The sequence below is a fragment of the Haliotis rufescens genome, unplaced genomic scaffold (genome assembly GCF_023055435.1).
Source record: "Haliotis rufescens isolate VD_foot unplaced genomic scaffold, xgHalRufe1.0.p SCAF_2, whole genome shotgun sequence".
NCBI classification, from domain to species: Eukaryota; Metazoa; Mollusca; class Gastropoda; order Lepetellida; family Haliotidae; genus Haliotis; species Haliotis rufescens.
Window position 1 is genome coordinate 64,857,602 of NW_025963890.1, and position 13,335 is coordinate 64,870,936.

Here is a 13,335-nt window from a genome sequence, read left to right on the forward strand (position 1 = left end):
TTATGCATAATGAACTGCTCATGCCACAGCAACGCACTACATCAGTATATATGATACAAAAAGAATACCAGTTTCAAATGAATTTTCAACGTATTTTTCCAACTGATGCATTTGCGAAAAATCTAGGCTCTTCACGTCTGTCTTCTGGAGCAATGCCAACAGATCCAGGTCAGCTAATATTTGATTTGCAATAGTGAGGATTCCAGGGTTTCGCTAAAAGGATCATGCCCCACTGGTGTATCCTTTGAAATCTTCGTAAGAAGAACATGAGAAATGGCTATTGACCATTATACAACGAAGCATAAAGTTTTCCATGACAATTTCCAGTATGCGGTACAAAACCATTACTTTCTGCTTTCTAGTAATTCTGGACGTGTATTTCAGAAGAATCACAGCTGAAATGTCAAAGCAATATAACAAGTAAGAATGCTCAGACACTTTATTTAGAATAACATTGCTCTTATTGTTTATTCACAACGTGGCCAAGCTGGGGATAGCTCTTTAAGCACAACCAAACGCAAATTAATTCAACAGTATGCCATCAAGGTGTCGTGCATGTATCGCCCAACATGGCGGACACACGAGATATTGATCAGTCATTGTGTCATCCTTGTCACTTCATCACCAAACTTATACAGATTAGGGACGGTGGGGTATTCTTGTGGTCCTAGCATTCGCTTGTAACATCGAAAGCCCGTGTTTGATTTCCTACATGGATACAATGCGTGAATATTGCTAAAAGTGGCGTAAAACATAACTCAATCACTCATACATATTATGACACTGTAACAAGTGAACATCGCCTTCTGGCCATGGAGTGTACCACTATACGTTGTGTTCTCATTGGTATAGAAAGACTGTACTTACTGTTGCAGCCATTTCCCGTCCAGCGAGCTTTACATGAACAGTGACCGTTTGCCGTGTTACACGTTGACCTACACCCAGCTCCACACGGTGTACAGGATTGCCCGTCCTTGTAATAGCCGCCACTGCATGCTGTAAATTAACACAATGTTTTCCAATGAGAAGTAGATTTTGTACGAAACATCGTGAGCGTTGTATGGCTAGCATACTGTATCGTTGGGTACTGTAGGACCGGTACTTCCAGTGTTTTGTGTTATACTTGAAAACAACTCACATAAAATGATAGCAATAATATTTTGCTTCACTGTGCGATGATATCTGGTGTATTCTCAGCACCGGTGCCGGCAAAATTAGAATCAACCGAAATAATTGTGAAACGATCCGTTTATTAGCCAGAAAAGAGCAGAGAACCTTCAGTATCACAGTAGCATTTAAGTACCATACAGTTATGCATAATGAACTGCTCATGCCACAGCAACGCACTACATCAGTATATATGATACAAAAAGAATACCAGTTTCAAATGAATTTTCAACGTATTTTTCCAACTGATGCAGTTACGAAAAATCTAGGCTCTTCACGTCTGTCTTCTGGAGCAATGCCAAAAGATCCAGGTCAGCTAATATTTGATTTGCAATAGTGAGGATTCCAGGGGTTCGCTAAAAGGATCATGCCCCACTGGTGTATCCTTTGACATCTTCGTAAGAAGAACATGAGAAATGGCTATTGACCATTATACAACGAAGCATAAAGTTTTTCATGACAATTTGCAGTATTCCGTACAAAACCATTACTTTCTGCTTTCTAGTTATTCTGGACGTGTATTTCAGAAGAATCACAGCTGAAATGTCAAAGCAATATAACAAGTAAGAATGCTCAGAGACTTTATTTAGAATAACATTGCTGTAATTGTTTATTAACAACGTGGCCAAGCTGGGGATTGCTCTTCAAGCACAACCAAACCTCACATTAATCCAACAGTATGCCATCAAGGTGTCGTGCATGTATCGCCCAACATGGCGGACACACGAGATATTGATCCGTCATTGTGTCATCCTTGTCACTTCATCACCAAACATATACAGATTAGGGACGGTAGAGTATTCTTGTGGTCCTAGCATTCGCTTGTAACATCGAAAGCCCGGGTTTGATTTCCTACAGGGATACAATGCGTGAATATTGCTAAAAGTGGCGTAAAACATAACTCACTCACTCATACATATTATGACACTGTAACAAGTGAACATCGCCTTCTGGCCATGGAGTGTACCACTATGCGTTGTGTTCTCATTGGTATAGAAAGACTGTGCTTACTGTTGCAGCCATTTTCCGTCCAGCGAGCTTTACATGAACAGTGACCGTTTGCCGTGTTACACGTTGACCTACACCCAGCTCCACACGGTGTACAGGATTGCCCGTCCTTGTAATAGCCGCCACTGCATGCTGTAAATTAACACAATTGTTCCAATGAGAAGTAGACAATCATTGATAAACTGAGTATTTTGTACCAAACATCGTGAGCGTTGTATGGCTAGCATACTGTATCGTTGGGCACTGCAGGACCGTACTTCCAGTGTTTTGTGTTATACTTGAAAACAACTCACATAAAATGATAGCAATAATATTTTGCTTCACTGTGCGATGATATCTGGTGTATTCTCAGCACAGGTGTCGGCAAAATTACAATCAACCGAAATAATTGTGATACGATCCGTCTACTATTAGCCAAAAAAGAGCAGAGAACCTTCAGTATCACAGTAGCATTTAAGTACCATACAGTTATGCATAATGAACTGCTCATGCCACAGCAACGCACTACATCAGTATATATGATACAAAAAGAATACCAGTTTCAAATGAATTTTCAACGTATTTTTCCAACTGATGCATTTGCGAAAAATCTAGGCTCTTCACGTCTGTCTTCTGGAGCAATGCCAACAGATCCAGGTCAGCTAATATTTGATTTGCAATAGTGAGGATTCCAGGGTTTCGCTAAAAGGATCATGCCCCACTGGTGTATCCTTTGAAATCTTCGTAAGAAGAACATGAGAAATGGCTATTGACCATTATACAACGAAGCATAAAGTTTTCCATGACAATTTCCAGTATGCGGTACAAAACCATTACTTTCTGCTTTCTAGTAATTCTGGACGTGTATTTCAGAAGAATCACAGCTGAAATGTCAAAGCAATATAACAAGTAAGAATGCTCAGACACTTTATTTAGAATAACATTGCTCTTATTGTTTATTCACAACGTGGCCAAGCTGGGGATAGCTCTTTAAGCACAACCAAACGCAAATTAATTCAACAGTATGCCATCAAGGTGTCGTGCATGTATCGCCCAACATGGCGGACACACGAGATATTGATCAGTCATTGTGTCATCCTTGTCACTTCATCACCAAACTTATACAGATTAGGGACGGTGGGGTATTCTTGTGGTCCTAGCATTCGCTTGTAACATCGAAAGCCCGTGTTTGATTTCCTACATGGATACAATGCGTGAATATTGCTAAAAGTGGCGTAAAACATAACTCAATCACTCATACATATTATGACACTGTAACAAGTGAACATCGCCTTCTGGCCATGGAGTGTACCACTATACGTTGTGTTCTCATTGGTATAGAAAGACTGTACTTACTGTTGCAGCCATTTCCCGTCCAGCGAGCTTTACATGAACAGTGACCGTTTGCCGTGTTACACGTTGACCTACACCCAGCTCCACACGGTGTACAGGATTGCCCGTCCTTGTAATAGCCGCCACTGCATGCTGTAAATTAACACAATGTTTTCCAATGAGAAGTAGATTTTGTACGAAACATCGTGAGCGTTGTATGGCTAGCATACTGTATCGTTGGGTACTGTAGGACCGGTACTTCCAGTGTTTTGTGTTATACTTGAAAACAACTCACATAAAATGATAGCAATAATATTTTGCTTCACTGTGCGATGATATCTGGTGTATTCTCAGCACCGGTGCCGGCAAAATTAGAATCAACCGAAATAATTGTGAAACGATCCGTTTATTAGCCAGAAAAGAGCAGAGAACCTTCAGTATCACAGTAGCATTTAAGTACCATACAGTTATGCATAATGAACTGCTCATGCCACAGCAACGCACTACATCAGTATATATGATACAAAAAGAATACCAGTTTCAAATGAATTTTCAACGTATTTTTCCAACTGATGCAGTTACGAAAAATCTAGGCTCTTCACGTCTGTCTTCTGGAGCAATGCCAAAAGATCCAGGTCAGCTAATATTTGATTTGCAATAGTGAGGATTCCAGGGTTTCGCTAAAAGGATCATGCCCCACTGGTGTATCCTTTGACATCTTCGTAAGAAGAACATGAGAAATGGCTATTGACCATTATACAACGAAGCATAAAGTTTTTCATGACAATTTGCAGTATTCCGTACAAAACCATTACTTTCTGCTTTCTAGTAATTCTGGACGTGTATTTCAGAAGAATCACAGCTGAAATGTCAAAGCAATATAACAAGTAAGAATGCTCAGACACTTTATTTAGAATAACATTACTCTAATTGTTTATTAACAACGTGGCCGAGCTGGGAATAGCTCTTTAAGCACAACCAAACCTCACATTAATCCAACAGTATGCCATCAAGGTGTCGTGCATGTATCGCCCAACATGGCGGACACACCAGATATTGATCAGTCATTGTGTCATCCTTGTCACTTCATCACCAAACTTATACAGATTAGGGACGGTGGGGTATTCTTGTGGTCCTAGCATTCGCCCGGGTTTGATTCCCTACATGGATACAATGCGTGAATATTGCTAAAAGTGGCGTAAAACATAACTCACTCACTCATACATATTATGACACTGTAATAAGTGAACATCGCCTTCTGGCCATGGAGTGTTCCACAATGCGTTGTGTTCTCATTGGTATAGAAAGACTGTGCTTACTGTTGCAGCCATTTCCCGTCCAGCGAGCTTTACATGAACAGTGACCGTTTGCCGTGTTACACGTTGACCTACACCCAGCTCCACACGGTGTACAGGATTGCCCGTCCTTGTAATAGCCGCCACTGCATGCTGTAAATTAACACACATTGTTCCAATGAGAAGTAGATGTTGTACGAAACTTCGTGAGCGTTGTATGGTTAGCATACTGTATCGTTGGGCACTGTAGGACCGGTACTTCCAGTGTTTTGTGTTATACTTGAAAACAACTCACATAAAATGATAGCAATAATATTTTGCTTCACTGTGCGATGATATCTGGTGTATTCTCAGCACAGGTGCCGGCAAAATTAGAATCAACCGAAATAGTTGTGAAACGATCCGTCTACTATTAGCCAAAAAAGAGCAGAGAACCTTCAGTATCACAATAGCATCTAAGTACCATACAGTTATGCATAATGAACTGATCATGCCACAGCAACGCACTACATCAGTATATATGATACAAAAAGAATACCAGTTTCAAATGAATTGTCAACGTATTTTTCCAACTGATGCAGTTACGAAAAATCAGGGCTCTTCACGTCTGTCTTCTGGAGCAATGCCAACAGATCCAGGTCAGCTAATATTTGATTTGCAATAGTAAGGATTCCAGGGTTTCGTTAAAAGGATCATGCCCCACTGGTGTATGATTTGAAATCTTCGTAAGAAGAACATGAGAAATGGCTATTGACCATTATACAACGAAGCATATAGTTTTCCATGACAATTTCCAGTATTCGGTACAAAACCATTACTTTCTGCTTTCTAGTAATTCTGGACGTGTATTTCAGAAGAATCACAGCTGAAATGTCAAAGCAATATAACAAGTAAGAATGCTCAGACACTTTATTTAGAATAACATTGCTGTAATTGTTTATTAACAACGGGGCAAAGCTGGGGATTGCTCTTCAAGCACAACCAAACCTCACATTAATCCAACAGTATGCCATCAAGGTGTCGTGCATGTATCGCCCAACATGGCGGACACACCAGATATTGATCAGTCATTGTGTCATCCTTGTCACTTCATCACCAAACTTATACAGATTAGGGACGGTGGGGTATTCTTGTGGTCCTAGCATTCGCTTGTAACATCGAGAGCCCGGGTTTGATTCCCTACATGGATACAATGCGTGAATATTGCTAAAAGTGGCGTAAAACATAACTCACTCACTCATACATATTATGACACTGTAATAAGTGAACATCGCCTTCTGGCAATGGAGTGTACCACTGTGCGTTGTGTTCTCATTGGTATAGAAAGACTGTGCTTACTGTTGCAGCCATATCCCGTCCAGCCAGCTTTACATGAACAGTGACCGTTTGCCGTGTTACACGTTGACCTACACCCAGCTCCACACGGTGTACAGGATTGCCCGTCCTTGTAATAGCCGCCACTGCATGCTGTAAATTAACACACATTGTTCCAATGAAAAGAAGACAGTCATTGATAAACTGGGTATTTTGTACGAAACATCGTGAGCGTTGTATGGCTAGCATACTGTATCGTTGGGCACTGCAGGACCGGACTTCCAGTTTTTTGTGTTATACTTGAAAACAACTCACATAAAATGATAGCAATAATATTTTGCTTCACTGTGCAATGATATCTGGTGTATTCTCAGCACAGGTGCCGGCAAAATTAGAATCAACCGAAATAGTTGTGAAACGATCCGTCTACTATTAGCCAAAAAAGAGCAGAGAACCTTCAGTATCACAGTAGCATTTAAGTACCATACAGTTATGCATAATGAACTGCTCATGCCACAGCAGCGCACTACATCAGTTTATATGATACAAAAAGAATACCAGTTTCAAATGAATTTTCAACGTATTTTTCCAACTGATGCAGTTACGAAAAATCTAGGCTCTTCACGCCTGTCTTCTTGAGCAATGCCAACAGATCCAGGTCAGCTAATATTTGATTTGCAATAGTGAGGATTCCAGGGTTTCGCTAATAGGATCATGCCCCACTGGTGTATCCTTTGAAATCTTCGTATGAAGAACATGAGAAATGGCTATTGACCATTATATAACGAAGCATAAAGTTTTCCATGACAATTTCCAGCATTCGGTACAAAACCATTACTTTCTGCTTTCTAGTAATTCTGGACGTGTATTTCAGAAGAATCACAGCTGAAATGTCAAAGCAATATAACAAGTAAGAATGCTCAGACACTTTATTTAGAATAACATTGCTGTAATTGTTTTTTAACAACGTGGCCGAGCTGGGAATAGCTCTTTAAGCACAACCAAACCTCACATTAATCCAACAGTATGCCATCAAGGTGTCAGAATCAGAATCAGAATCAGTTTATTCTCAGAAACCACAAAAGGTGGTACAAGAGCATATTACAATAAATAATTATGCATATGTACAAAAAGCAGACAAGATGGCAATTAATAACAACATGTGATTACCTAGCATTTTTAATACTAATGGACATTTTTACAATGAATCTCGATAATTTTTTTAGATCCTGTGTGTTTGTTGTTGATAAGAGTTTTACAAATTTTATAATATTTGGCCGTTCAGTATAATATGGTGAGAGAAATGTTCGCCTCTCTCTTTTAAAATAATTACATCTGAATAAGTAGTGAAATTCATCAGCAATAGATGGGGAATTACATAATTTACAAGTTCTATTTTCTTTGGGAATATTTTTCCATCGACCAGTCTCATTAGGTAAATTATGATTACAGGTTCGAAATCGTAGTATTGGAATTGCTATTCGTTTTGGCAGTAGAAGATATTTATCGAGAACCGGAGTGTCCTTTAAATGTTTATAGTATAAGCCTTTAGAACTAGAATTAACGTCACTTCTCCATTTCTGAAAAAAGTGATCTTTAAGTATTTGCTCTACTTCTGACACTAGCCACTTTGTTGTGCAGATTGACGGATTGTTAAATACATAAGATAATCCAATACTGTCTAATATATTCATAACACATCTAACCCAGGGATTTGTTGATGCAATAGTCTTGTTCCCGTTAATAGACAGATATTGATATAACAGCTGTGAAAGTTTATACACTCCAGTTTGGTATGTTAATTTGTGCCAGAAAGATATCATTCGTTTACAAATTATTATTCTTAATGGTAGCCTACCTAATTCGCCATATATCATATAACGAGGAGTTGAATTTCTTAATCCTGTGATAAGTCTGAGGAATTTGAGGTGTATTCTTTCTATAATTTCTAAATTTTCAAAGCCCCAGATTTCTGAACCATAAGTTAATATTGGTAATACCATCGTATCAAAAGCTGATAATACACAGTCCAAAGGTAAATTTAAATTTCTTGATTTTTTTATCAGGCAAAACATTGCTTTCAAAGCATTATCACTGAGGGACTTAAGACTTGATACTAGTTTTCTATTCCTGTGAAGTACAATTCCTAAATATGTATAAGTGTCGACAATATCTAGAGTTTTATCAGAATAGTGAAATTTATGTTTCGAATTTTTCGATGGGCCACCACCGAAAATCACAATTTTTGTTTTATTTATATTTACATGTAATTTCCACTCTTCACAATATTCATTAAAAGTGTCCAAGGCTTTCTGTAAACCTTCTGGTGATTCATCAAATAATACAGCATCATCTGCATACAATAGAATTATGAATTGGATCCATACAATTAAGTCTTTATCTTGATCATAGTTGAGATTAACTCCTCCACACCCAGATGAAAGCAAAAAGATTTCCACGTCATTTATGAAAATTGAGAATAATAGAGGGGATAGGTTTTCTCCCTGTCTGACACCTATATTACAAGGAAAGTAACCTGACATTTTATCATCACACTGTATCAACGATTTAATATTTTTATACATATTTTGAACTAACGTAAGAAATCTACCTTTGATGCCAATAGTCTGCATTTTCCTCCACAATCCCACTCGCCAAACAGTGTCAAAAGCTTTAGTAAAGTCTATGAAAGCGCAGTATAATTTTTGTTTATTATTTTTTAAAATTTGCATAAGCATATAAATTACAAATATATTGTCAGCAGTTGAGAAAGATTTCCTGAATCCTGCTTGGGCAGGTGTTAGAATATTATTTTTATCTAAGAATTTAGTTAAACGGTTGTTTAAAATTCTGGTGAATAGTTTTCCAAAGCAACTAAGGATAGTGATTGGCCTATACGAGTTAGGATCAAGTGGGTCACCCTTTTTCTTGTAAATCGGTTTACTTATACCCACTAACCAAGATTCTGGAAGTATACCCTTTTCAAATATCAGGTTAAATAGTTCAACTAACAAAGGGGTTAATAAATCAATACTATCAATAAAATAATCATTTTCTATAAAATCAATACCGGATGCTTTATTTCTCTTTAGTTCTCTTACTGCTATCATAACTTCATCAGGTGTGATATCTCCATTTAAAGTTTCACAGTCATATTGTGTATCCATAGTACATTCCTTCATTTCCGGGTCTTCTGAAGTTGTCTCATTGAGTGACTTAAAAAACTGGTAAAAATCTTCAATTTCAGGACAAATATTGTCATCTTTTTTATCTCCTTTTAACATTTTCCAAAACTCTTTTGGGGAGTGTTTGTGTTTTTCTCTTAACATTTTACCTAAGTTATCTTTATATTGTTTTATATGCTTATCCATACATTTCTTATAAGCCTAACATGGCGGACACACCAGATATTGATCAGTCATTGTGTCATCCTTGTCACTTCATCACCAAACGTATACAGATTAGGGACGGTGGGGTATTCTTGTGGTCATAGCATTCGCTTGTAACATCGAAAGCCCGGGTTTGATTCCCTACATGGATACAATGCGTGAATATTACTAAAAGTGGCGTAAAAAATAACTCACTCACTCATACATATTATGACACTGTAATAAGTGAAAATCGCCTTCTGGCAATGGAGTGTACCACTGTGCGTTGTGTTCTCATTGGTATAGAAAGACTGTGCTTACTGTTGCAGCCATATCCCGTCCAGCCAGCTTTACATGAACAGTGACCGTTTGCCGTGTTACACGTTGACCTACACCCAGCTCCACACGGTGTACAGGATTGCCCGTCCTTGTAATAGCCGCCACTGCATGCTGTAAATTAACACACATTGTTCCAATGAAAAGAAGACAGTCATTGATAAACTGGGTATTTTGTACGAAACATCGTGAGCGTTGTATGGTTAGCATACTGTATCGTTGGGCACTGCAGGACCGGACTTCCAGTTTTTTGTGTTATACTTGAAAACAACTCACATAAAATGATAGCAATAATATTTTGCTTCACTGTGCGATGATATCTGGTGTATTCTCAGCACAGGTGCCGGCAAAATTAGAATCAACCGAAATAATTGTGAAACGATCCGTCTACTATTAGCCAAAAAAGAGCAGAGAACCTTCAGTATCACAGTAGCATTTAAGTACCATACAGTTATGCATAATGAACTGCTCATGCCACAGCAACGCACTACATCAGTATATATGATACAAAAAGAATACCAGTTTCAAATGAATTGTCAACGTATTTTTCCAACTGATGCAGTTACGAAAAATCTAGGCTCTTCACGTCTGTCTTCTTGAGCAATGCCAACAGATCCAGGTCAGCTAATATTTGATTTGCAATAGTGAGGATTCCAGGGGTTCGTTAAAAGGATCATGCCCCACTGGTGTATCCTTTGACATCGTCGTAAGAAGAACATGAGAAATGGCTATTGGCCATTATACAACGAAACTAAAGTTTTCCATGACAATTTCCAGTATTCCGTACAAAACCATTACTTTCTGCTTTCTAGTAATTCTGGACGTGAATTTCAGAAGAATCACAGCTGAAATGTCAAAGCAATATAACAAGTAAGAATGCTTAGACACTCTATTTAGAATAACATTGCTCTGATTGTTTATTCACAACATGGCCGAGCTGGGAATAGCTCTTCAAGCACAACCAAACGCAAATTAATCCAACAGTATGCCATCAAGGTGTCGTGCATGTATCGCCCAACATGGCGGACACACCAGATATTGATCAGTCATTGTGTCATCCTTGTCACTTCATCACCAAACGTATACAGATTAGGGACGGTGGGGTATTCTTGTGGTCCTAGCATTCGCTTGTAACATCGAGAGCCCGGGTTTGATTCCCTACATGGATACAATGCGTGAATATTACTAAAAGTGGCGTAAAACATAACTCACTCACTCATACATATTATGACACTGTAATAAGTGAACATCGCCTTCTGGCAATGGAGTGTACCACTGTGCGTTGTGTTCTCATTGGTATAGAAAGACTGTGCTTACTGTTGCAGCCATATCCCGTCCAGCCAGCTTTACATGAACAGTGACCGTTTGCCGTGTTACACGTTGACCTACACCCAGCTCCACACGGTGTACAGGATTGCCCGTCCTTGTAATAGCCGCCACTGCATGCTGTAAATTACCACACATTGTTCCAATGAGAAGAAGACAGTCATTGATAAACTGGGTATTTTGTACGAAACATCGTGAGCGTTGTATGGCTAGCATACTGTATCGTTGGGCACTGCAGGACCGGACTTCCAGTTTTTTGTGTTATACTTGAAAACAACTCACATAAAATGATAGCAATAATATTTTGCTTCACTGTGCGATGATATCTGGTGTATTCTCAGCACAGGTGCCGGCAAAATTAGAATCAACCGAAATAGTTGTGAAACGATCCGTCTACTATTAGCCAAAAAAGAGCAGAGAACCTTCAGTATCACAGTAGCATTTAAGTACCATACAGTTATGCATAATGAACTGCTCATGCCACAGCAACGCACTACATCAGTATATATGATACAAAAAGAATACCAGTTTCAAATGAATTTTCAACGTATTTTTCCAACTGATGCAGTTACGAAAAATCTAGGCATTTCACGTCTGTCTTCTGGAGCAATGCCAACAGATCCAGGTCAGCTAATATTTGATTTGCAATAGTGAGGATTCCAGCGGTTCGCTAAAAGGATCATGCCCCACTGGTGTATGATTTGAAATCTTCGTAAGAAGAACATGAGAAATGGCTATTGACCATTATACAACGAAGCATAAAGTTTTCCATGACAATTTCCAGTATTCCGTACAAAACCATTACTTTCTGCTTTCTAGTAATTCTGAACGTGAATTTCAGAGGAATCACAGCTGAAATGTCAAAGCAATATAACAAGTAAGAATGCTCAGACACTCTATTTAGAATAACATTGCTCTAATTGTTTATTCACAACATGGCCGAGCTGGGGATAGCTCTTCAAGCGCAACCAAACGCAAATTAATCCAACAGTATGCCATCAAGGTGTCGTGCATGTATCGCCCAACATGGCGGAAACACCAGATATTGTTCAGTCATTGTGTCATCCTTGTCACTTCATCACCAAACGTATACAGATTAGGCACGGTGGGGTATTCTTGTGTTCCTAGCATTCGCTTGTAACATCGAAAGCCCGGGTTTGATTCCCTACATGGATACAATGCGTGAATATTGCTAAAAGTGGCGTAAAACATAACTCACTCACTCATACATATTATGACACTGTAACAAGTGAACATCGCCTTCTGGCAATGGAGTGTACCACTGTGCGTTGTGTTCTCATTGGTATAGAAAGACTGTGCTTACTGTTGCAGCCATATCCCGTCCAGCCAGCTTTACATGAACAGTGACCGTTTGCCGTGTTACACGTTGACCTGCACCCAGCTCCACACGGTGTACAGGATTGCCCGTCCTTGTAATAGCCGCCACTGCATGCTGTAAATTAACACAAATTGTTCCAATGAGAAGTAGATTTTGTACGAAACATCGTGAGCGTTGCAATTGTATGGCTAGCATACTGTATCGTTGGGCACTGCAGGACCGGACTTCCAGTGTTTTGTGTTATACTTGAAAACAACTCACATAAAATGATAGCAATAATATTTTGCTTCACTGTGCGATGATATCTGGTGTATTCTCAGCACAGGTGCCGGCAAAATTAGAATCAACCGAAATAATTGTGAAACGATCCGTCTACTATTAGCCAAAAAAGAGCAGAGAACCTTCAGTATCACAGTAGCATTTAAGTACCATACAGTTATGCATAATGAACTGCTCATGCCACAGCAACGCACTACATCAGTATATATGATACAAAAAGAATACCAGTTTCAAATGAATTTTCAACGTATTTTTCCAACTGATGCAGTTACGAAAAATCTAGGCATTTCACGTCTGTCTTCTGGAGCAATGCCAAAAGATCCAGGTCAGCTAATATTTGATTTGCAATAGTGAGGATTCCAGGGTTTCGCTAATAGGATCATGTCCCACTTGTGTATCCTTTGAAATCTTCGTATGAAGAACATGAGAATTGGCTATTGACCATTATACAACGAAGCATAAAGTTTTCCATGACAATTTCCAGTATGCGGTACAAAACCATTACTTTCTGCTTTCTAGTAATTCTGGACGTGTATTTCAGAAGAATCACAGCTGAAATGTCAAAGCAATATAACAAGTAAGAATGCTTAGA

The 13,335-nt window shown here is 38.9% G+C and overlaps 2 protein-coding genes across 2 annotated transcripts in view; both read right to left on the minus strand.

The window, feature by feature from the left end:
- Nucleotides 1-13,335, minus strand: part of LOC124129149 (receptor-type tyrosine-protein phosphatase epsilon-like) — a 117,535-nt gene that overhangs the window by 43,661 nt on the left and 60,539 nt on the right. The gene's annotated exons all lie outside the window — the stretch shown is intronic.
- LOC125382122 overlaps nucleotides 1-13,335 on the minus strand; it is a 36,918-nt gene that overhangs the window by 23,145 nt on the left and 438 nt on the right. The window contains exons 2-9 of the mRNA XM_048400381.1: nucleotides 12,450-12,578; nucleotides 11,117-11,245; nucleotides 9,785-9,913; nucleotides 6,120-6,248; nucleotides 4,806-4,934; nucleotides 3,511-3,639; nucleotides 2,179-2,307; nucleotides 868-996 (exon numbers count right to left, since the gene is read on the minus strand). Of these exons, the coding sequence (XP_048256338.1) occupies nucleotides 868-996; nucleotides 2,179-2,307; nucleotides 3,511-3,639; nucleotides 4,806-4,934; nucleotides 6,120-6,248; nucleotides 9,785-9,913; nucleotides 11,117-11,245; nucleotides 12,450-12,578 (1,032 nt within the window). The remainder of the gene's footprint in view (nucleotides 1-867; nucleotides 997-2,178; nucleotides 2,308-3,510; nucleotides 3,640-4,805; nucleotides 4,935-6,119; nucleotides 6,249-9,784; nucleotides 9,914-11,116; nucleotides 11,246-12,449; nucleotides 12,579-13,335) is intronic.